Source organism: Protopterus annectens, chromosome 17.part0 (genome assembly GCF_019279795.1).
Source record: "Protopterus annectens isolate FY-2018-M chromosome 17.part0, PAN1.0, whole genome shotgun sequence".
Lineage (NCBI taxonomy): Eukaryota > Metazoa > Chordata > Ceratodontiformes > Protopteridae > Protopterus > Protopterus annectens.
In genome coordinates this window covers 238,976,630-239,003,092 of record NC_056751.1, presented here as the reverse complement: position 1 = coordinate 239,003,092, position 26,463 = coordinate 238,976,630, and the positions used below count along the sequence as shown (strand labels likewise).

Sequence of the window (26,463 nt, the reverse complement as noted above, 5' to 3'; positions counted from 1 at the left end):
ATTAAATAGGAATAATTAGATCATATAAAATGCTGCATTTATAACTATTTGAGCCAATCAAAGGAGGTTATAAAAGACTGGGCAGAGAGACAGGAAAGGCAATTTACAAAGGAACAAGGGGAGGGCATCTCTGTGGCTCCCAAGTATCAAATAGGTCCAGAAGGCTTAGGATTTTTGCTTGGAAATATTTGCATTGGTACTTACTTGTATGCTTAATAAATAATATCAGACGTGCCGTCATGGAACTTCTGCTGAACTTGTTTAACTTGCACATAGCTCCAAGGTATGTCCCTAAAGTATGGGGACTGCTTTTGTTATGCCCCTTCTTGGGGTGGGGAGGCTATAAATGAACCACAGAAGAAACTATGGTGACATCGGCCTAAACAGACGAATCTGTTAGACCATGGGACATATCGTATCTCACCTTGCAAACTGCAACATCAGAAGTGTAATTCACCTAGAGCCTTGGCAATTTTGTTTTATAAAAGGGATGCCCCATCTAAATAATTTAGTAAACTCCTTCAAAAAGGTCACAGAAGCAATGGAAAATAGTGGTCATTCAATCCACACAGCCTGTCTACATTTAGCCAAGGCTTTTGACACCATCATGTGTACTGGTATTGTAAATAAGTTAAGGAACTTAAATTGTATATCTTTAAGTAATAAAATGTATACCAAGCTGGATGAAAGATAGACTGCAAACAGTTAAAGTAGCAGGTGCCTCCTCAGAAAGCAAGAAAGTAACTAGGAGAGAGTACCGCAGAGCTTAGTGGTATGAGCCCTCCTTTTTGGTATATTCTTCTCTGACTTCCAAACTGCAGTGGCTTACAAAGTTTTCTGACAACTACAAGTCTGATGTTATTGACCATTTATCCCTTGATGAAGTATCACTACAACAAGAACTAATCCTTGCAGACCAGTAATGTACTGAACAGGAGGTTAAAATTAAATGTAGAAGAGTACAATGATGTCACATTTGATAAAAAAAGCTCTTGACTTCAACTTACAGTATAGCCAAAACCCCATTCCAAACTTATAACAGTAGTCTGGGATCCTGGCACCTTGGGTAATAGCTCCCTTTCCTTTGGTCAGTAGTCAGAAAATGTTTCTACTTAGCTCAATCGATATCTAAAGGTATTTCACTTAGGTTGAAAAGAGTTGCCGTTCCTATGTACTTCCCCCGATTAGACCAATTATAGTGTACATTGTTATCTTTAGTGTGTATGTGTCTAGACTCATCACACAGCTAGAAAAGCTTCTGTAATTTCCAACTGAAATAAATGACTTGGCTACCAAGATAAGCTCAAAGCCCCGTCTCTGTACTCAGTCTTTTACAGGTTCATGGGTAAGTAGTAGCTAGCTGCCCTTGCAGGCCAAGTTACCCTTTTGTGTTCAAAATAACCTATCCAATTTGTTTGTAGAATGGCCTTTCCCCATCCCATGGTCGATACTACCCCAGTGAGAATAACTGGGATCATACTGTAGATAATTTGAGGGGACTCGTGCATGGAATAAAGCATTAGGAGATGCCTCTGTCTGTAAATTTTCTGTTTCCCATCCATATATGTAATTTGCGCTTGAATATGGACAGGGATGAACGTTGTTTTATGTGAGTGGGGAGTCTGTGCCACAGCAGCAGTATCCTCTGCAAGGTATACCTGCTGCTACAAACAGTTCCGTTCATGTTGCAGAAGAGATTTAGATCCCTAGACTGAGTATTTCTTATGCAGTTTGACTTGCTGATATGCAGTAAATCCATCAATAATGGGTTGGAGGATGCCTTGTATGCCAGGCACAGGTCAAGTCATAGTCAGTAGGATGCCGAGTATAGTGACAGGGCTTTGAGATGGTCCATGTTTAGATCCTGTATTTGTTTAGTCAGACATCTCTGTGAGCGTTCCAGTTGTTACATGTGTTTGGATAGATAAATGCCAAATGGGGCATTATATTCAATGATTGACCTAATGAGGCCTGAGTAAAGGGGAAGAATGACATCCCTAGATCTCGACGGAGTCACATTTTTATAGGCTATGCAATATAGAAAGACTTTCTTACAAGAATGGATTCATGTTGGTCAAAAGTTAGGTCATTGTCCACATAAATTCTCAAAGCATGAACAACTGGGTCAGCTCTTTAACACCTTTAAACACTAAAGCAGAAAGAAAATAAATAAATGTAAACTTTGATAAAATGGATAATTTATTAAAAGGTAAGCACGTTCACAATAGTTAATATTGCTTCATCAGACTAAGAATTAAAACAACAAACATGTTAAATAGTCATTTAAAAATCAGTGGACCAATCACAACTGTGAAAAAGCCCTCCAAAATATAATACATCAAAAATAGGCACAATTTAAAGGGACATGAATTCAAATTCAGTATAAAAATAAATATACAGGATTTGAATGCTTGTCCCTTTAAATTGTGCCTATTTTTGATGAATTTAAATGAGTATTTAACATGTTTGTTGTTTTAATTCTTGGTCTGAAGAAGCAGTATTAATTATTGTCAAAGCGCTTACCTTTTAATAAATTGTTTATCCGTTTTATCGGAGTTTATATTTATTTTCTTTCTGCCCTAGTGGTTATTGTGTTTGTTTTCCGCATTTTGGGTCTGTTTATTGGTCTTTAACACCTTTATTGAAATATTATTTGTAACATAGGCAAACTTAAATTTATATAAAAGTAATCAAACCATATTAACAAGTTCACATTTACAAATATTATAAGATATATAACCATGTATATGATGTATAATCGAAGCAACATTGCATAAATTATTCAGTTCCTGTCTTCTCTTAAATCTCATTTTTCCTTCAAAACATTTTTCTGCATGTCTTGTTCCCACAGTTTCCATTTTTTCTGTATAAATACTCCTATCCTGTTCTAAAGGTCCCACTTTGTTGTTTTATCTGTGTTACACTATATACTACTTCATGTATAGTTCAGTTTAGATTCTGATTTCTATTTTTTAGTATCTGCTTTTTTGGCAGCACCAGAATTAAACTCAACAAGGTCTTACTATGACTGGGTAATTCAGATCCTGTATCCCAGCTCAAAAAAAAATATGTAAATAAATAAATACATTTCCTTAGATATACTCATTTAGTCACCCAGTATTCCTGACAGAGTACGCTATAGGGAATTTTTAAATTCTGTATCGTATTACACTCGCAAATCATATGTTTCCATTTACAATGTAATTGAGGAAAAATTCTTAGGAGTCTGCTTCAGGTATAAAAGTATCTGTACAAACACTTCCAGGGAAAAAAAATCCTAAAACTTATAGACTTTGTTGCATACTAGCCATACGTATGTTCTCCCATTGTTCATAGGTGTTTACTAGTCTGAAAACCACAAGGGCCTTTTTAAGCTTAGCCATGCTTCCTAAATCTCTGTTAGAGACATAAGGGAGAGACCAGTGATGAATTTCTTGTTCCCCATCCAGTTGTCCGAGTTACATTTGAATTGGGTTAGGGAGGAGGCTCTGCGTCACATGGATGGGAAGTCTGTTATAGAGAAGGGGGGTAGTCTGTGAGATGCATACCTTTCTCTCCAGAGGGTAATTCTGCTGCTGTTTGTTTTGTGGATATGCAGGAGTTCCTTTAGAGTGGGGTTTGACAGTGCCTTGTATGCCAGACATTCTCCCCTTAAAAGCCTGTAGGAGACTGAATACAGGGATAGAGCCTTGAGGCAATCTGCATAGGACATATTACTTCTGTGGACATTCCAGTTATTGGATATACCTGGTTAGGTACATACCAGAGGGGGCATTGCACCCCATGATAGGTCTGATGAATGCCAAATACAGTGGAACAATGACTTCATTAGACCAAGATGCCTTACCTTTGTTTATAAGTTGAACAACATAGAATGATTTTCTCACCACTGTAGACACATGATAATAAAAGGATACCTTACTGTCTGTGTGTCCCTAAGTCCCTCCATGATTACTGTTTCAACTCTTATGGGTGTGTTGTTAATGTGATGGTTACCATGGGTGGATGACTTCCCAAAGGATACTATTGTGCATTTCTTGGCATTTAGTTTTAGTCCATGTCTGTGACAACAGTTGTTTGTCTGTGTCAGCCCTTCCTGGAGAACGATTATGTCTGTGGGCAATTCAATGACCGCTCCTAATTTGCAATCATCTGCAAATTTAGTCAACCAGAGCTCATGGACATTTGTCTTGACGTCAGAGAAGTAAATGTCAAAAAGGAGCAGTCCCAGGGCTAGGACTGATCCTTGTTGGGAGTCTGCTTGTTACTGGCCTCTTTGTAGAGGTGGATTCCACAATTCTAGCTTCCTGGATCCTGTCTGTGAACCAGTTGGCTATCTACCAGGTGACATAAGAGTTTATACCTAACCTCTTAAATTTGTCAACCATGCCTGAGTGGGGTATTATGTCAAGTTATTTCTTTGGGAAGAGAGATTAGATATGCAATTCACAAACTTTTCTGACCTCTTCTGATTGATTCCTATAGTTATTGTGCAATATTTTATATTCCCTACTAATTATCCATCTTTTAACAGCAGCTTCTGTTCCAGATTCAGTTAAAACACAACCAGTGTAACTGGTTCATTTAGGATTCCCCTGTCCCTTTTTCTTTGTCTATAGTCTAATATCAAATCCCTGATAGGGAATGCAGTCACTAGCCTGCAATCCAAATATCTTTTTAGGGGTGTGGCTAAATCATGCTTCATGCAATTTAAGATGCATCAAAGGATATTTTTTAGCTTTTGATAGTTCTTTTAGGACTTCATCTTGTGTGGTAGCTGGAGGTGGAGGTGAGCCAGTTTCAGGTATACCTTGAGGGACAGAGAAGAGAAAGAGGGGTAAAGTTAGAGCTAAATGTATTGACCCGTATGTTTGCTATATCTTTACCCTCAGTGCTGGCAACATCATTCGTAATCGGCTCAGCACATTGCTGCATTGTGTTTTTGAGATTACAGACATAATTAAAAAAAACATGCCGTGTGATTGTCTTTTGCTTGGGTAGCTGTTTTAGCCCCAAACTAGATTTTGGTGGATTTTATTAAGCTGCTATGTTGGTGTTTATTTCAGTGACAATGGATGTTAACTTTCTGGGAATAACTGTTACTTTTGGTCACAGTTCTTTTCCTTGTATTATAAAGTTTGTTGATGTTCTAGTTCCACCATGTGAGTTTCTTTATTGTGCTTGCCTTGCTTTTGCTCCTACAAGGTACAGCTTCATCTGTGCAGCTGCTTACATGCTGGTATAGTGTGGTGGTGTACATTTCTGCATATTCAGTGGAGTTAACTGGGTTTGGTGGGGATTTGAAGCTTGTCAATGTATTATTTAGAGCTAGGTAGTTTGTCTTAAAGAAATTTCTACAGGTCCCTTGAGTGGAAGGACTCTATAGTTTTACTTCATAGTTTCATAGTATAGTACTAGGCTATCTGCCCTGGGGCATTTGTAAGCCTAGCCATAGTGATGTGGCTTTTGCCACCCCATGAAATGGTACAAAAAATGTACAGAATAAATTTAGAATACTGTTCCTCTGTCTAGTAGTGACACAATGAAGGTCCCCTTATATAATAGAATTAGTTTACTGTGCCCCTGTCTAGCAGTGACACAGATGTGACCCCTGGGGTAAACTTAAGATCTCCCATCCACTCATCAAGATTTCTCTTGAAGAGAGTCAGTGAGGGGCTCTGCCTAATACGAACTGGGATCTTGTTCCAAAGCATGGGAAGCCTCTGGGTTATGAATCTATCCCTCCAGCATGTCCTATTCATACTTGTGCCGAGGTTTAAGTCTTTAGCTCTCGTGGTCCTGATGGATTTGGATTTTTTGAGGTGGAGCATGTCCATCAGATCCTGACTGGACATGGCCTTATACGTCAGGCAGAGATCACCTCTGAGCAGGTGGTATGCTACTGAATAGAGCTGAAGTTTCTTTCGTCTGGCAGAATAAGACATATGTTGGAGACCCTTGATCCTCTTGGTGAGGTGCTTTTGTGGTCTCTCCAGCTGTTGCAAATGCCGGGTGAGGTACATACCAAATGGGGCATTGTACTCAATCATGGGTCTGATGAGGGAGGAATATAGGGGTACAATGACATCCTTGGATCTGGATGTGAATCCCTTCATGATGAGGTGTGCAAGGTAGAATGTTTTTCTAACCACTTTGGCAACGTGGGTGTCAAATGAGAGGTCGCTGTCGATTTGGGTCCCTAGGTCTCTGATTACTTTTTCCGTACTCAGTGGGTTGCTGTCTGTGATAATTTGTGGGTACTTTGTTTTTCCCAAAGGGGGGATGACTATACATTTTTTGGCATTTAGTTTAAGGCCGTGACTCCGGCACCAGTTGTCTGTTTCTGTGAGGCCTTTTTGTAGGATGTGTGTGTCTGCTGGTGTATCGACTATGGCACCTAGTTTGCAGTCATCTGCGAACTTTGTCAGCCACAGCCCTCCCATGTTTGCTTTAACATCTGAGAAATAAATGCCGAACAAGAGGGGTCCCAGGACAGATCCCTGTGGGACACCACTTGTGACTGGCTTTGAGTCTGACATTGCTCCAGCGATTTTAACTTCATGGGTTCTGTCCTTTAGCCAGTTTGCTACCCATCTAGTGACATAAGGGTTTACTTTTAAGCTGTTGAGCTTATCTGTGATGCCTGAGTGGGGTATTGTGTCGAAGGCCTTAGCCAAGTCCAGGTATGCTGTATGGACTGCTTTGCCCTCATCAATGGCTCTAGTGACTGTTTCGAAAAAGTCATCCAGGTTTAAAAGGCAGGGGTCAAGTGTCTGTAGGTCCCCTATGTCTCTGTTTATGAGTTCCATAATGATTCTTTCCATAGCTTTGCAGACCAGGCTGGTTAAGCTTATGGGGTGGTAGTTTCCAGGGTCTGTAGAGGCACCCCCCTTGTGGAGTGGGACCACTGTTGCTTAACGCCAGTGTTCAGGTACATATTCCGAAGTAAGGCTAAGTTTAAATAGCATTTTTATGTGTGGGTTTAGCTCCTCTTGGAGTTCACGTAACACGCAACCCGGGATACCATCAGGTCCCATTGATGCTGTGTTTTTTGCTTTGTTTAGGGCGGTTCTCACTTGGACATCTGAGATGACAGGGAGATTACATTCAGCTGGGATAAGTATTTCTTCTTTTGGGGGTGAAGGAGGGGAGAAATTTGCACTGAACCTGTCAGCCAGAATGTTGGCAATATCTGTGGGTTCAGTGTATTTTTTGTTGTTTTGAACCAACTCTGAGCATATCTGAGGGTTTCTGCCCAGGTTTCTAACATAGCTGAAGAAGGCTTTGTGGTTATCTTTAGTGTCCTTAGCGATTTTTCTCTCAAAGTTGGCCTTGGATGTTTTTATGAGAGAACGTAGTTTTCTGCTAATGTTGATCAGAGATATCTTCCCTTCATGGGATTTTGCTCTGACGTGCAGTAGCTTCCTTCTTTTGTTATACAATTTGTTTATGGCTGAGGTCCACCAGACAGGACGCTTACCTTTGGTGGAGAGGGACTTGGATTTGTTTGGGATTGCATGATCCATGCATTCTTGGAGATGTCCATAGAAAGCATTTGTGAAGGATTCGGCATTGTGGGATGTGGTATGCACTGGCACAGTGGGCTTAAAGGATACCATCTCAGTCTTAAGAAGAGTGAAGTCTGCTTTTGAGAAGTTTTTCACTGTGGTCTTTTGTGCTGGGGGTGGAGGTGGGATATGTATATCCAGGGTGATTAGTTTGTGGTCAGATCTCACTAGTGAGGGGTATACTTCCAGTGTGGAGCATTTTGTCCCCATGTTTGTGATGATCAGGTCTAGTATATTATCTCCCTAGTGGGAGAGATGACTAGTTGTTCCAGTGCATTTGAATTTATGAATTCCAGGAACCTTTGGGCTAGGGTATTAGGGCTAGAATAATGTACCCAATCTATGTTTGGGTAGTTGAAGTCTCCCAGTATGATGGTATTTTGTGATACATTCATATCCTCCAATGTCTTCAGGAAGGCTGAGTGGGGTTCTTGAGATTGGGAGGGTGGTCTGTAACATACTACCAGTTGTATAGCAGTTTTGCCTATGGTTAGTTGCACCTGTATGGTCTCTGATGCTTCATGTGTTGCTACTAACCTGGAGGTGTGGGTGTCCTGGATGAATATGGACACTCCCCCTCCCTTTGTGGTTCGGCACGGGTTTTGGGGCCGAAAAATATGATGCGAGGTATAGCCTGGTAGTGCTGGGGTGCTCTCAGGAGCCTTGAACCAGGTTTCAGTTACTGCACAGACGTCGATGTTCTCCATGCTGAGGAGTGCATCAAGTGCCTGCATCTTGAGATTTAGACTTCTGGCGTTGAGCAGCATTACCCTTAGTTTTTTTCCATTTTTGTTTTCTAAGGAGGTGGGTTTGTCTTTTGAGCCTTGCCTAAAAAAGGCACTATGGGGATGGCAAGAGCCTTAGCCAATATCCAGTGGTGACAGATGTAAGCCATCCCTTGCGAAGCAGCATGGCTTATCCAACATGTCATCCCAGGCAGACAGACATTGGATCCCCTTAGAATGACACCAGTACTTGAGCCAATTGTTAAAGCTGATCATCTTGTCTTTGTATTGTGGTATCATTCTTGGTGAGGGCAAGATGCTGCTCAGGGTCAGGGTCATACCAGCCTGGGCTACATAATCGGAGAGCTCCTCTATGTCTCTTTTCATGTAGTCCAGGGAGTACATCTCAGGTCATTCACACCAGCATGGACAATGACGGAGTCATATTTGTACTTCGAAGGTGACTGGTTTATGGTCAGACCTAACAAGTGATGAAGATATGTAAGGGATGGTACAAGATGCCCCCATATTAGTAAGAAGATCCAAGATGTTATTCCTCCTAGTGGTTACCCTGAGTAATAGTTCCAGGGCATTTTTATTGACAAAGTCCAGGAATTTCTGTGCTTGTGTAGTAGTGGTATAGACTAGTGTTATAGATTCTTGTATTCTCTGCCATTAAGGACCAAATCCACTTTGATGTCATGTATCTCATCGGCAAGACAGACGGCTCCACAAACACTTGAACTAAGGATGCGACTCTTCACCAATGTATAAATAAAAAATGCCTGAGGAACAGGCTATTAGCTATCGTTTCTGTCTATCCCTGGAATAAATTGCCATTCTGTGAGTTTTGTTGTCTTTGCCATATGTCTGGGGAAAGGCTGAAAAAGGACTTTGTACAAGCCCTCCTACCCAGTTAACAAACACCAAGTAAAACATGGAAAAGAAGGATGACAGAGTAGTCATGAATGAGTCACTAGTTTTGTAAGAACACACTGTTTTTATCTCTTTAAATGGAATTGTCTGAGGTATGTCATCAATTTGAGAATAGTAAGTCTGTAGTGGCATTGATCTTTTCTGTTGCACAGCTTTTACTATAACCCTTTTGTATTATCCCTAAGAATTTTACTTCTGCAATTCACGCTTTCTGGGAGGGGGGGTGGGGTTCAAATGTATGTACTGTTCTTAAGCACCATAAATATTTCTTTAACTCTTCTCTGCATTGTTCCCACTGGCTTGGATTAGCTTGTCATGTACATATTAAACCAGGTTTTCTGGCTATATTATGTATTCCAGGATTTCACTACATATTTGGTAAAATGAAGTAGGTGATGAATGAAATCCTTGAACTAATACCTCTCAGGTATATTGTTTAACTTCAAATGTAAAGGGACATTTATGCCAAGAATATCTTGTTGTATTGGGGCTCACCAGAATTAGTGGGAATGTCAGGGGCAGAGACCATGTTGGTCCCAGAAGCAACTGTTGACTGACTTGTTTTAGAAGAGTGTTGACTACCAAATCTGTCATTGTTGCTGTGCTTCTGTGGCATAGACAGTTAAAGCCCTGACTGCCCCCCATGCAACCCAGGTTCAATTAATGGATTGGGTAGCTGACAGAGAAGCTGGGAGGGATGGGCATGCCCATCCTGGGTGGGAGGGTACTCTTCAGTGATGCACCCAAAGAGGAGGGATGGTCCATAAAGGGGAGTTGCTCTCAGACGTGGTTGACAAATGAAGGGATGGAGAAAGGGAAGTGGGTAGAGCATGCAAAAGCCCCCTTCCTACAACAGAAGTAAAGCTGGCTAAGCGCTGTAGCCCCCTTAGAATCCCTAGCTGGCCCCAACAATTCTGCAGTAAGTTGGGGGTGGGAGTAGGAGAGTAGCTGGCAGACCCAGTATCAGCATGAGGTACTGGGGTTCTGGTCCATTAAGAATGCTGTGTGATGCAGACCCTCCCCCCAAAAAAAATGTTACCATTGGTGCACTTCTGTTTATGACTTGATAATCAGTAGTCAGTCTCTGGTTAGCACTTTTCTTCCTAAATATCTGTTTAGAAGGAATTCACTTTGGAGTGCATTTTTCCACAAACAGTATGCTATCTCAGTTCATTAGTTATCATTTGCATTACCATTCTTCCCCCACCCTCTTCCAGTTCCTTGCTGATTATGTATCAGCCCCTGGATGGCGCAGTGGTTGCATTGTCGCCTCACAGCAGGAGGTTCTCCGGTCTCATTCTTGGCTTGGGTGCCTTCTGTGCGGAGGCTGCATGTCCTCTGTGTTCATATGGATTTCCTCCAGGTGCTCCGGTTTCCTCCCACATTACAAAGACATTCATCTGGAGCTTTTCTCCACTGAAAATTGGCTTTGTTGCAAGTCTGACTTTCTTGGTAAGCAAATGTTAAATAAATAATAAACTCTCTCCCTACCACACCAGCTTCTAATTTGGCTCATTCTTTTCCCAGAGGCAATTCACCTATGGTCTTTTCATTCATTCATGGAAGACTCTCTGGGAGATATCATCTATGAGTAAGGGATTGTGGTGTTCCACCTAACCACTCCCTGTGGCAGTTCATGAGCTTTACAGTTGTTGCTTGTAGAGGGTGCATAATTCCTACCACACATGCCAGAACCCTTATAAATAGCTGCACCTCTGGTTTGCTAGGCTCATTGCTGTAGGTGATACCTCCTGAAGATGGGTGAGCTTGTGTTGCAACCCCCCCTGTTTTCATCCCTTTCCACTTTAATTTTATAATGTTCTCTTTATGTTATGCATATTAGCCTTATGGTGCATAGCTCTTAAATATCCACACAAGTCAGTTAATCCTAAACTTCCTTGTTCTATGCTTTCCATAACATTTTTTTTCTAATTAGCAGATGATGCTTGGATTTTTTGTTTGAGGCCCTACGTACCCCTGTGTATGCACATTGGCATCTCTAGGGTTGGTTGGCATGCAGTGGGCCTTTGAAATGCATAGTCATGCCACTTAGTGATGTGACCAGTTGGCCCTGCCACCCTTTGTAGATAGGAACCCCTTTGATTTCAAGAGCACCCCCCCCCCCACCAAAAAAAGATGAGCTGACTTAAGCCTTGTCATTCCTTTACTGTCTCATTCCAGCTCCAGAAGGTGAGCATACCAGTTTAAGTACCAGTGTTCCATTGTTGTTAAATAAATGTTTATATCTTCCTATTTATTTATTATTTGTTTTATAAAGTAACTGTCTATTTAAAACTAACATTACTGACCAGTATTAATGGCTTTTTGCTTTGACTTCTCAATTTCTGGCTTTCTCATTCCTTCTGTTTCCTTTTATTTTGAATTATTTTTTTAAACACTTCTGTTAAATTATCACCTACGATATAGGCACACATACATTAGGAGAAAAGAAAACAAACCATAACAAATTTTTTCCATGCATTATACATTAGATATATGTTTTCTGTCTTCACCCCAACTAACATTTACATAAATTGCTTAGTTCCTTGCATCTCTTAAACCTCAATTCCCCTCCAGAATATTGCTCTGTTTGTAATCTTCCCAAAACTTCAGTTAGTTCTTTGTAATTTGCTCCTTCCCTTTTCTAAAGGTCTTACTTCTAGTTCTTTTATGTCTTTAACAATATTCAATACATCAGTTACAGTTACTCTAGATTTTGATTTACATACATGGTAATTTAGATGTAAATGAATGGTATGTAAGAGTCCTTGACAGTAGTAGTCCACATCTAATGAAGGTTGAAACGAAAATGTACTGTTAATAGAGAGCGTTTGTTTTATTTTATTTTGGCTGAATAAAGTTGTGAATTTGGTTTATCAGTGGCTGACTAAACTTCCTGGGTGCCTTGGATTACTTAGTTTTTCAGTTTGCCTTTTTTTCTCAGTTTCTGTTTTCACACTGGGAGAATTAAAATTAAGCTGTTGCTTTAGAGTGCAGCCATTTTTGAAGCCCCATTTTATTTTGAATTATTTCCTTCAAATCTGAAGCTCCACAAAGAAAACCTCCAGAAGTTCTTAATTTCACCCCCAATAGTGTTTTGCCTTAGATTATGATTCACTTTAAGTTTTGCATTTAAGCACATTTGAAAGTTTCTCCACTTTGTGATATAAAAATTGGTTCATTCAGATTTTTTGATAGAAGATGCATCGCCTTTATCAGTGTCAGTAGGTATAGAAGCTTTGTCTTGCACAGGGAGCATCACATTTACTTTTGATGCAAATAGGCAGAGAACCAAATATGAGAATGCACTGCCTGTTTAGCTACAGGTAGGTGTAGAAATTTTAGCTTGGCTGTAAAAAGTACAGAACGTTGTTTAATTTTGCATTCCTAAGCACAGTTTCTACTTTTGATATATCTACATGTGTGTGTGTGTGTGTGTGTGTGTGTGTGTGTGTGTGTGTGTGTGTGTGTATATATATATATATATATATATATATATATATATATATATATATATATATATATATATACATATATATATATATATATATATATATATATATATATATATATATATATATATATATATTTATGTATAGGTCCCTTCAGAAACCTGAACGTTCACTTACCTGACTGTTAAAACACTGAGACAAAAAGGACAACGATCGCATAACACTGATGTCCCAGAACACCGACTTTCCACTCTGAACTTTGCCCCTTACCCCCAAGGTAGTGCGATCTCGGAGTTGGTAAATTTAGTTAGGAAGGGTGAGTGGGTGCAGCCCCCCACATGGGTGAGTTTGGTTTTCTTTGGTTTACATTTTTGTTTTGGATGGCCAACCAGTTAGTTACTTGGAGTTGTAAGTCTGTGTTCCGGGACGTTGATGTACTGGTGCTGTCGGCCTTTTTGTCTCTGTTATGAGTTTTGGGTGAGTGAGATTTTTTTGTTGTAAAGAAGACCCATATATATATATATATATATATATATATATATATATATATATAGAGAGAGGGAGGGAAAGAGAGAGAGGTGTGTTTGTGCGTGTTAATGTGTGTATTCGCATTGGCATCAACCCCTTTTTCCCCCCATTTAGTACATGGGGTTGGGGGTGTCACATTAACAAGAGATGACACCTAGTGCCAATGTTCACACTTCCAAGTATATATATATATATATATATATATATATATATATATATATATATATATATATATATATATATACACACATACATAGACACACATGCGCGCACGCACACAGATGCATACTTTTTCTGTTTTTTGTTGTGCATGTCAAGGTTTCTGATAGTGCAAATGAAATCAAACTGCACAGTCTTTCAGGATTCTTTCACATGCTTGTGCCTTCCCCCAGTGCTGTTTTGCTTTTATAGTTCTTCCGATCTCCTTAAATTTATTAGATTATCTTTCAGTTCACTTTATTGTTTCTGTTAACAGCTTGCACCTTTTTCAGACTCAGCCAGGAGCACTATGTGGTTAAGTCTCTTACTCAGATTTGCATAGTTAGGCAGTGGAGGCCCAGGGAATGAAAACCCTGGAATACAGGAGACCACTCATTAACAGCTCCTTAATCCTGTGCACCAACTGCCAGATGCTTGCCAGTGGGATACTGGCTGCTTCCTAAAAACTACTGTAAAGACTTTGTTAAACTGTTCTAAATAGTGATACTGTGGCATCTTGACTACCTTGAATGTATTCAGTCATTTTAGTCTTTTAGAGACATATTGAGAGGAGTGTTTCTGTATATTTTTTGTGTATAAAATGGGCAATGAACCTTGACCAGATTGTTAGTTATTGACAATGTGTTTCCCTTCCATACAGAGAAGAGAACTAGAGCAAGCCACCCAACTGAGTTATAGATTCCTCTTCTGTCATGGCCTTCAGAATCATCCTGGCAGCCATTCATTCTCTCTTATTTACAAAACAGAAAATAACTAAAAAAATGGAGGAGGTTTAGTCGTGAAATAAAAAAAAAAAAAAGTTACCATGGAAACTGCAAACACTAGAGCTATACTAACAAACCAGTAAAATGTGAAAAATGCACTTTTGTACGACTGTAAAATGACATTTGCACAGTGAAATACAACAGTTTGTGAGAAAATCCCTAAAATTACTGCTTTGGAGATTCTGAATTCTACATAACCTTGCACTATAATCAGTTAGTTAAAATGGAAAATGATAAAACATTAAGAAAGGAACATTTTAAACATTATATTCAGAAAATGTTCATGACTATGCCCAAATTCTGATCTTGGCTTTTGAATTTGCAATCTGTGGACCACAGTTTAAATTGTGATACAGAATTTGTGCAACTTTGATCCAAACATGATTTATGAAAATGACCGTGGGACAATGCTTACAAATAGTATTGTACACTGAGACAGTTTACAATAATGACAACACTGAAAATTTCATATGCAAAATTCCACATGGTTAAAAAGTTATTGCCCTGTGTAACAGTCAGTCAGCATAAACAGACAGAGGAATTGTTACTTTAAATGCTATACAAACCACGTAGTTATTCATAAAACTACTAAGTGTAAAACTCAAACTGCCAAAATTAAATACATGTACATTCCCATTTTTTAGCTGTAGTAAACACATGGAAATGCATGGTACAGGTATTTGCATGGCCTGCGATTGTAAGGTGCTTTCCCTTTTTTCTGGTGCCTTATAACACACCTGGGTGTGCTGTATTATCCTTACTATGCACCCCACCCTCCTTGTACGTATATATATATATATATATATATATATATATATATATATATATATATATATATGTATATACACACATACATACATACATACATATATATATATATATATGCACACAGATGTATACATACGTACACACACACACAGACTTCTTGCACTAAACGTAAAAGGTGCTTGCTGCATTGCATATAAACTGTGGTTAGTGCATGTGGTTACCTGAGCAAGTAGCTTAAATCATGGACTTAAGCTGCCTAGGTCTGCCTGAACTGCCTATACAACACACAGTACGTTATCAACAAATGGTACTTTAATGTCAAAGAAATACACTCTTATGTTCTCTGTTCAGCAAATGTTTCATATTAGTAACCCTGCACTGAATGCTTCATTATAACACTGACTCAGTCCCCATAGGTTCAGTACATTAATATATTTGTTTGCAGTGATTTGAGTAAATTGGATATCTATTTGCATGAGCTCTGTTAGGGGTGCTGCTTCAGTACCTAATTGTAGAATTGTAACATAATCCTCCCAAAGCCAGTCTTTTCATGTATGTAACTTTTGTTACGTAACTTTTGTTTATTTGCTTTATCATTGTTTGGATGCATAGTTTTATTGTGATGCACTCCGTCTCAATGTTTGATTATATATGCTACATTAATTCCAATTATCTTATTAATGTTTTGCTTGTGAAAACAAATGTTCTTGGTAAATGAAAACTCATTTGTATTTTAGGTTAAATGCATGAGGATATTATATTTTTTTTCAAAGTGCACTAAGTTTGTAATTCCTCACCTGCTGCCTCATATATTTTTTGTTCAGATCTTACCGGTGCTCAAGATGGTAGTATTCGAATGTTTGAGTGGGGCCATTCTCAACATATTGCAAGCTTTAGATCTGGTGGAAACTCACGAATCACTCGACTACGATTTAATCACCACGGAAATAAGGTATGATGTAGTTTTTCATTATTTTGTGTATTTCAACTAGTTCAGGTGAGTTTCATGACATAGTTTTAGATGTGTTCTGTAGTGAAAGGAATCCACAGCTAATCTTTGAGCAGTCTGAGCCATGAGGTCTTTATTAACCTTTTAAACATCCTTCAGCAAAGGAACTCCTGTAGGTTTAAGGCTTAAGTATTAAAAATGTTGCTCTGTCTCCTGTAACGTTCCCATAATCTGTGTAGAGAGAAGGATGTAGGAGGCATCACACATCCTTCTTTTCTTCTCTAATTTTTGTGTAGCAGTTGGGTTTGAGCTATCTCACAGCATCCTTTTTATTATTTTTTTTTCAAAAATGAAACCTTTTACTGCCCTTTTTCTATTCAAATGGCAAACTTTTCTGAGTCTTTATTCAAAATGTGCAAGTGTAAAGAAGTTTAACATTAGCCACTATGTACGTATGTCCTTGTAATGAACTCAGTTCCTGTGCAGTGTGTGTTAAGATTTTTTTGAGATCAACCATACACATTGTTAGAAGGCTTTTCAGGTTTCTGTGCCAGATTAGGGCCTTGAAGAAACAGCACTGCTCATCTTCTTTACCTTACAGATAAATGCATCATTGATGTAATTCCATAACATTGGTGCAGTATTTTTACATATAAGATTCCCTGCCAAGTGCAGCCCACTGTCCAGCCAGTATACCAAACCTTAGGAAAATGTAGACGTCATACGTCACATGTATGCTTCCCACTTAAGACATGGGGCTTAAAGGTGACATACAGATGTACATACTTCAGAACTTCTTTGCCATCATTCTGAAAGCTGTCATTGATTGTCTGTCTAAATGCTCCTCCTTATATGCTGGTTACCAATTCATGTTTCAGATAAGTGCCCTGTTGGGGTACCTTCTTAATTATTTTTTTCACTTTTATTTTTGTGAGTTTACATGTCAGCCAGAAAGGGAAAATGTCAATGTGGGAAGCAGATTCCACATAAAGATCACCACAAATAGTCTCTTCTGTCTGGGTGCTTCTGGGTGCTTCTCATGACCATACACAGTTTTCTGTCTGCCAGTCGTTTGTCCCTAAGACCCTACGTAGTAATCACTCCTCTTTGTTCATTTACCTGGCGAAACAACATCTTAAATTGTTGGTGCAAGATGCAGTGGCAAAATCTTCCTATCCCAAAGATCAAACACCTGGCAAGAAAAAGATGGAAAAAAAAAACTCTGGTCTGATTCGGCTACTGTCCTGTCTCCGCAGATGTCTCTCTCAAGGCTGGTGAAAGGCCAGATCATCGCCCGATTATTGTCTCGGATTCTTCTGCCATGACCCTATCAGAGGCCTGCATGGATCCAAGTTCTTGTATGTCCTCGGAGTCTCTACAAAAGTCCACACTGGATGTTGAGGGGGGAACCTTAGCTGATTGTTTTAGAAGGACCAAGGGGGATATCTCAAATCTTAGTTCAGGAGGAGATGCCTACTACATCAGTTGAGTCATACCTCTCAACTCTACAGATTTTTGCAGAATGCCCAGATTTTTGCCTCCTATTTTTCGTGTGTTCCTCCTAAAATCTGTACTTTTCTGGCAAATAGCTGAGAGTTGAAGTCATTAAATAATGACAGACATTTGAGTTTAAGACTCCACATCCTTCAGAAAATTCAGGCTAATGCAAAACCTATTATTCTATCAACTTTCTAAGTTTGTAAGAGCAATATTTAAAATCTGTCCCTATTTGTCCCCCCATCAGTTTAGGCTTTGTCCAGATTTTTTGCTCTAAGAATTTGAGAGGTATAGGTTGAATGTAAGCAAGGATCCAAACCTCCCAGGGTTTTTAGGGCAGATATGTCTCAAAAGAAAATACAAAAAAAAAAAAAAAAAAACAGGTTTCCCTGCTACTAAAGATCCCCAGAGTAAATGGAAGGATTTTACCCAGGGATGCCTTAATGGTCTTAAAGCCTTCTCAGTGTGTCTGCTCCTTTTTTGGTCATGTACTTCACTTATGAGGCCCAGGGAGCAGGAATCCTCTGAAGAGGATTTGGATTCTGAGGAAAAGTCTTTGGCATATTCCTCTCAAACTTCTCCTTTGTATTATGGATTTGAAGAGGATGATTCTGTTAGTCCAGACTCTCCCTTGGGGACACTATCTCTTGCATGATGGAATATTTCAAATGAGACTGTTCTCTGGGTTCTGATATTCAAATGAGGTATGAAGTCCTCCAGATGGAGTCTCCTAAACCCTCTGCTGTACCTCCTAGATAACTTTTCAGCAGCCTGTGAGGCCCCTGATTTTTAAACTCCATCCCCTCAGAAACCTGATAGATTTTACAAGGTACTTGATGATTGTAAGTTCTTATACAAATATTCTTCTGACAATCCTTCTGTAGTATCTGTTTCATCTGACAAACCACCTAAACTTTTGCCTTCTACTAAATAATTTCATTCAGTCAAGGGCAGTAGGGCTGTGGAACATTTAGACAAAAAGGTGTATACCACTGGCTTTTCTGGCTATTAATTACCAGACCCATATGACTAGGAATGTTTTATCCCTTCTTTCTCAAGTCTCTCATGCTGTCTCTGGCCTCCCTTTTTCAGAAGGGAAGGTCTAGACCCTTTTTGTACTTGGTTCTACCTCTCAATTGGCTGGCCATTCTATTAAATGTAGTTATGATGCAGCTGATGCCTCCTCTATGGCTTCTGCCTTTGGTTCTCTCTTGAAATGTTATTTTTGGCTTTATCTCCAGCCCTTACAGGATTATATTAAGGCTAAATTGTTGGATGCTCCTCTTGATAAGAACCTTTTTGTTTCTGCTGCTGCTGAGCTTTTTAAGTCCCCCCAGAATAAAGGCACAAGGCCTTTCAGGATTTGAAACCTATTTTTGTTTCTCCTATCCCTATGTTCCACAGGAATTATCCCTCCAAATCTCCTTTTGGACTCAGAAGGTCTCACCCACCCCTTAAATATTCCTACTTCTCAGAAGCCTCCTTTTCAAGATAAACTACATTCTATCTGACAGTTTGCTTCCCCTTTCCTTGGGTCTGATCCCCTTTTCCCCTCATCTTTCCCTGTCACTTACGAATTATGTGAGTCACTCAAGACTCTTGGGTGCTGTCTATCATCTGCCAGGGATACTTCATGGTGTTGAAATCTCTTCCTTCTCCTCTGGGCATCCCTCAGCCTCCTCAGGAGTAGCTTTCTTTCCAGATTTGCTTCAGGGCCTTTTGGCACAATGCACTATTCAAGTTGTGCACCTTGCCCAGAAAGAGAGGGGATTTTATTCCAAGATGTTTCTTGTTCCCAGGAAGGAAGATACCTGGAGACCCATTCTAGACCTTTCTCAGTTCAGCACCTTTCTGAATGTTCCTTCAAACCCTGTTCCCTCTTCTTCCCCAGGCTTTCGTGGTATCCCTGGACAGCAAGGATGCTTATCTTCACATCCAAATTCATCCCCTTTTCAGGAAGCTTTTACATTTCTGTGCATCTTCCTTTCAGTTTTAGTTCTCTGCTTTGCCCTTTAGCCTTTCTACCGCCCCAATGGTATTTACCAAATGGCTCTCTCCTGTCCATACCTCTTAAACTGGAATCATAAAATATCTGGACAGAGGCCCATGAAAAATTCGTACAACTGGCCAAAAATCTGTACGCTGATTAACATAAAACTTGCATACATAATTATGTGACACTGCCCAATCCAGTGGAATTGAGATACCAACTTTTAAACGCAAACTGAAAAACAGACAAAATATGAAACACAAAATAAACAGAATAGTGTTCATTTATATTTGAACTTGTATCAAACTTTGAACTTGTTAACATTTAACAGAATAAAAGTGAAAACATTTTTATAATAGGGTGACCCATCCTTCATACAAGAGAAAATATACCACTGGCTGAATTATAAGCTGTCAACTGAAGCCAAATTATGATGGAAACAGTTGCCAGTTTAGCACTTGACAACTTTCTCATCAGTTTAACAGAGAAATTTAGAATAAATTCTTACCAGTTGTAATGAAAATATTTAAAAGTAATTCATGCTTCTAGCTTTATACCTCACTTAGCCTTGCTTAACTTAAGAACACGTGGAAGGAATGGAAGAAAACAAATTGCCTTACTCTGTTAGTTGCTTAAAAACAATGGAAGGGATACAAAGTAGCAAAAACAGAAAACCTGAAAATAGGCAATACTAGAAGACCATCCATAGGTTTCTAGAAGGCAATAAAGACACTGCATGTTCAACTTGTGCATCTGCAACTAACACTGTTAATCACTCAATATCCGATAGCTCCATATATGATAAAATGTCTTTTGAGACCAGATTGCTGAATCATCTCCTACAGTATTCCAGTTACTGATTCTAACCACATACCTCAGCCTACAGTAGTTAATACGTGGATGTTAAATACCTTGCATTTTCAAGATGTCTGATTAAAACTACCTCAACATTACTTGAAAAGCAGCAGGATAAACAGGGACCTTCTACATGGGAGCTGCACCCAGCTTTTCTGAAATGACCACTCCAGTAATCAGTGGCTAAACCACTGATCCCCTCCCCCCTTTATTAATTTTTCACTATTTTACCTTTGTGATGTACCTTTTTACTGCTTGTACAATTCCTGTATCCAAATTTGTATTTTTTATAATCTATAGGTAATTTTTCTCCTCTTCACTGCTAATGCCTTGTATTTTACATTTGTCTTTGTCATTCTTTGTGTGGAGCTTTTCTCCCCAGGCCTCCACTGAAAATGGGTATTCTGTACCCAGTTTGATTTTCCTGGTTACCAAATGTCAAATAAAAAATAATAATAATAATCTTAGGTTCTGCCCCTTCAATACTTAAACATACATAAGTAATTCCCATACCTAAGATAACCTACCTTTATGAGATTAATGCCTATACCAATCCTCAGAGCCACTACAAATATACTAAAAGAAGTGATGGATAAGCAAATACTAAAATATTGCTTATAATATGGTTGTCCTGCCAAAGCACAGCATGGCTTCAAAAATGGTTTAGCATACAGTCAGACATTTATAGTATTACAGATGTAATTTATTCAAACATGGAAAAGGGGCTTCTTGCAGCAGTTGTGTTTGTTGATCTGTGAAGAGATTTTGATATCATTAACTACATTCATCTTAAAGAAAAGTTAAAGACCTGTGGCTTTGGGAAGACAGCCATGCAAATGTTTCGACACCTATTTAATGGGCAATGCATTCAAAATTAGGATGTGAGAGCATTACTGACTGCAGAAAAAAAATAAGGACATGGATCCCCCAAGGATAAATTTTGGGCCCTAATACATTCTCCATGTTCATTAGTGAAATACTACTAACTTTGCCTGTGGAAAACAGGAACCCCCCCCCCCCCAAAAAAAAAAAAAGAGGTTCCAAAATTATTCAGCAAGTTCAAAGAGGGTTTCAGGAAGACTTTAAGTAATACATATATTCTTAATCCATCCAAGTCCACTACTGTATTGTCACACACCATAAACTGACAGAGGCTAGCCAACTGGTCATTAATCAACCAGCTAGCACTCAAATATTCCATGTATATGGCTTGACCTTTCTCTGAGATTTAACTTGTACATGGACAGAAAAAGAGTTAATGTAACTTGATTTATTATAAACTTGCAAGTTATTGAACACCAGGAGTGCAAAAAGCCATTGGCATTCCCATGCTAATAGTAAAACTTAAAATACTCAGTTTGGTTCCCAGAAAACTCCTAATAAAGTCTTCCACTTTATTTCTCTGAAACTAGAAGAACATTATCACTTATCAATATAAAGAGTGTACTAATTTCCAGTCTTAGGCAGAGTTAAATATCCACACATTTAAGTTACTAAACCTAAAGCATTGCCTTCCCCCTGTACACAGACTCTCAGCAGCAACTTAGCAGTATGGCTGCTAACCAGGGGCACCTATTCTAAAATGTCCTGCATCCAACCTAGCTTTGAAACAGAGTATTTTTTTAATGGTAGGACATGAGAGCTACAATACTATATAAGATTATATAAGAAATAATCGGGGTTCTTTACTTTGAGGGAAAATGAGAAAACACTTGATTGATTTCTACAAATGCCAGACTTTCAGAGATATTGGTTGTAAATGCTATTGTGTCAGTCTTATCCATGTTTGTAACATTTTTTATCCCTTTACAAATTTTGTTACGTATTACAGAAAGTAATTTGCCTTCCAGCCCAGATCAAGACTTGAAAGAGCCTGTGGACCAGCTAACAAACAAACAAAAGAAATTTACTGGAAGCAGCAGTCACTATTACGCAGGACTTTAAAACAGTCTCTACCCCTGTCTGTCTCTCTTATACACACACACACACACACACACACACATATGCCAGTAAGCACTGCTTTGCTTAACATTTTGGAGTAAACAGCTGAGTAGCACATTGTTGCAGAGGTTGACTGCACTCAACACCTTGATGGCATGCCCAAGAAATTCAATACAAAACTACTGCTGAAACATTTTGATTATGCAACAATTATCTCCTAGCTGTTGAATAATCTAGTAGTGCTACTTAGTAATAGTGTTGTACAATGTACTTGCTGAAATAAGTAGAAAATTAACATTGCTGTGATGTGTGTGTGTGTGTGTGTGTGTGTGTGTGTGTGTGTGTGTGTGTGTGTGTGTAAAATATCACTGATTTTTAGAAATGCATACATCCAATAATACGGAACACACATATTATTCTTCAGGGTATCAATAAAAAATGTAGCTAACAAGTGATTATTTTTCAGAAGTAAGGCATAATGTATGTCATAGGCATTCAGACACTTAGATCTCCTAGGTTTTGGGTGGCCTCACCCTAGACTGTATAAATAGATACAGGGCTCCTTAATTATCCTTGACTGGGGACCCCAAAGCTGTTTTGGTTGAGGAAAAATTAGGAGAAAGAAATGCTTTCATTTTCTGATCGCACTCTTTAGCCTGAATGGAGTTATTATATGACCCTATTAGATAAACTGATAATAGCCTCTGTCCTCAACTACAAACATTCCAAAACATCCCTGCTCAGATGTTTCTGTACAGAAATTTCATCAGTAGGTTATGTGGGTGCTGGGATTGTGTAGTTATTTCCTTTACTTGTCTAACAGACCTCAGAGGTATACAATGAAAGTTACTTTAGCTCCTGTGGGGCAGTGTACTGCCTGCAGCAGCAAAGTAGAATACATTATTGCAGTCATTATTTATTTTCACTTTCCTCACAATCAAACATCAGACACATATACAGCTGGTTGCCTTTGGGGTTAGGATCGAGGAGTTAGTAGGCATACTATGTATATGTATTTCAGCAGTCACTTCAAATACATGACTGTGGCCATTTGAACTTCTGCTTTCATCCCAATCTAACACCAGAGGGTTGTATAGGCAGGACTGTCTTTTGGGAGTATTAGTGAGGCAGGCAGTATTTCCATACAGGATCTGTGTATCCTCACAATTGACTTTAATTTACTTGGAGCTCCTATTTTGTCAGCTTTGAATTTTAAGTCTTGAGTACAACTTATGTCTTCACTGAAAGAAAAAAAAAGACTGCAATTCCTTTTTCTTACTCACAATTTTTGTTTAGGGCCACTTTTGGATTAAAAGATTGGGAAATGCTCTAGCTTCTGGGCAGCGCTTAATGGAGTTATTTCCTAAATGGGTATTACTCGCTGACTTGGTCAAAGAAAGTATATCAAAAAGAAGGAAAACTAAAAGCTGAACGGCAACATTGAATTTTTTTCCTTAATCATCATTTCTGTTCAAGCAATCATTGGGTGAAAAGAAAAAAATAAACTTAAAAAAGCACTTTAGAGCATATATAAAGTTATGGCTTCTTGAAAGCTGAAGAAAAGAAAAGGTAAAATGTGAGAAATGGAAGAAAAAAAGTAATGTGCATAAGTGGAAAGCCCAACATGGGGAAAACAGAGGGGAACTCTGGAGGGTGTGTGTGTGTTTTTTGGTGGCTGAAACAGTAACCACTGCCTAGGGTTCCATTGCATATTAGTTCTGTCCTGTACATAGAGTTGTAATGTATCCTTGTTACACCTAAATGTCAGTAACTGTAAATGTCCCATTGTGAGATGGGCCAACACAGTGTGGTATGTATGCCTGTTGTAATAAGATCATTGTAGCTACAGGTCAGTCTGTGTGTACAACTCCTAAAAGCCTGCAGCATGAACTAAAAAGATGGATAGAAGTAGTGGCAGTGACAGGGTGATACTTAGACTGAAAGTGGCCAGGGGGCCCCCAACTTGACATTTGCTGGGGGCCCCCAAAATGCTAACACCGGCCCTGATCAGAGGTCAGACCACATCAGCACAAAGAAGATGAGAGCTCTCCTTTTAGCTCTTCAGACTTTTCATTCCCTCTTTCTTCCAGGGCCTCTCAAAATCTTCACAGACCAACACCACAGTGAACTGGTATATCAACAAGTGGGGGGGGGGCACAGTCCTATCTTCTTTGCAGACTTGCCCTTCAGGTGTGAGACTTAGCTGTCCAGTGTTAAATGATTCTTTAGGCTATCTACATTCCTTCAGAGCAAAATATAGTGACAAGCTGTCTGAGCTGGTCCAGTACACAGGCTCACAAATGGATGCTTCACAGAGATGTGTTTCTGGACATTGTCCATTAGTGGAGTGCTTCTCGGGTAGATATTTTTGCCTCCCCTTTGAAGAGACAACTTCCTCTTTTTTATGCCAGAGTCCCAAGTCCTCTGGCTTGGAATGTGGACACCCTCTCTTTTCCTTGGAGGGAGATGTTTCTCTATGCCTTCCCTTCCCTTTTTCTGATTCCGGTAGTCCTGCTCAAGATCAAGCAACACTCCCCCGGAATCTTGCTGGGGACTCCCTTTTGCCCCAGACAGCATTGGTTCCCCATTCTTCACTTAGCCAGGGGCAATTACCACAAGTTACATCACAGGGTGGACCTCTTCACACAAAGCAAGGGGTCTCTAATTCATCCTCACTTGTCCACTGCTCAACTGATGCTGTGAGTGATGGGGTTTTAATCCCTTTTAGGCACCTTTTTTTCTGAGGACATGCTTAGGGTTCTGTAGGAGGCCAGGAAACCCACTACCAGGAAATCATATTTGTCCAAATGGAAGAGATCTTCTGTCTGATGCCTTTCTTGTAACTTGGATCCATTTTCTGTGGGGATCCCGCTGCTTGTCTCTTATTTCTGTGAATTGCTCCATGCTGAGTTAGCATACTGTTCTGTTAAAGCTCACCTTTCAGTTATTTTTGCTGGTTTGCCATTGACTCCTCCTCTTTCCTGTAGATTTGAGGTCAAACAATTTCTTAAAGGTGTCCTTCATGTCAGGCCTCCCAGGAAGCCTATTTCATTCTCCGAGGTTTCGTACTTTAGAAATTAACTCGACTTCCTTTTGAGCCCGCAGCTTCAGCTTCCTTGCAACATTGTACTTTGAAGACTGTTCTTCTTTTGGCCCTTACTTCAGTTGTGTAAAATCTTACTGTAACAGTAGATGTCCTCTTCAGTATTACAATATTTATTCCCTCCCTTCTCCCACTTCTCTGCCTTATTTCTTCTGTCTTCCTGGCCTGGAATTATTTTCCTCTTTCTCCTTATGGAAGCACATGTTCTTCCTAGTTCCTAAGAATATTGTTCCTCCTGGGGCTTTTCATTTCTGAGGTATGTTTGTCCATACGTCACCTTTATGCCCTATGCCTTGAGTGGGGAGCATGTGTGTGACATACAGTGTCTATTTTTCTAAGACTTTAGTATATTGGCCAGACATTGAGCTGTCGTTGGTAGGGAATCCCATATGTAAAGAATACTGCAACAGTGAAGAGAAGGATATCTACTGTTATGGTATGATTTGGCACACCTGTACTTTCCTTAAGGAAGCACACTCAGATGAGACATTAAGGCAGAACATTTTCTGTGCACATTGAATCCACTCTGTCATCAAAGGACTGCCTATCAGCAAACCTAGTCTACTTCCTTGGGCCCTTTCACTTTATTATGGATTCCATGTTTCTGTTCTAGGAGTGGGCTCCTTAGCCCATCTGTTGCAGTTCTTCTGGAGATGGGAACATATCAAAGACCATTGAGAATTTTATTGCTTATTTTTCAGGTCTTTATGCTTACAGCATTTTGTGTCTTTGAGCATTCTTAACAGTTGTGTGACAAAGTGTATCCTCTATCTTAACAAGCTTAGTTTTTTTCAAATCCCAGAACTGAAACTGGTGGTGAGTTTGTTGCAAGTAGCATTGAAATCTTCTTTGCCTGGGAACATTTTGACTATTGTTGAATTAAGGTCTGTTTCTAGATGGGTTTTTTTTCTGCTAAATTTTCTGAAACTTTGTCAAGTCTTGTGACCCAAAAGTAGGCATCCACCCACAGGAAGATCTATTGATTCTGGAATCTTAATTACAGGTCGAGCATCTGTCCTATGGCATGTCAGACTGTGAAGACTTTTTTTTTTTTCTGTTTTGGGCATTGCCTTTTTTATTCTCCTGTCTGTGCCTTGTCTATGTGCTTTAAACACTGGAGCTGTTAACTATTTTACCAAGTTTTACTATTTTACGAAGTGTGCTGTCA

At 39.3% G+C, this 26,463-nt stretch overlaps 1 protein-coding gene across 1 annotated transcript in view; it reads left to right on the top strand.

Annotated features, from left to right (window-relative positions):
• The window catches only part of DMXL1 (Dmx like 1), a 2,737,735-nt gene that overhangs the window by 2,301,322 nt on the left and 409,950 nt on the right, over positions 1-26,463 (top strand). Inside the window, exon 42 of the mRNA XM_044059165.1 lies at positions 15,785-15,912. Within this exon, the coding sequence (XP_043915100.1) occupies positions 15,785-15,912 (128 nt within the window). The remainder of the gene's footprint in view (positions 1-15,784; positions 15,913-26,463) is intronic.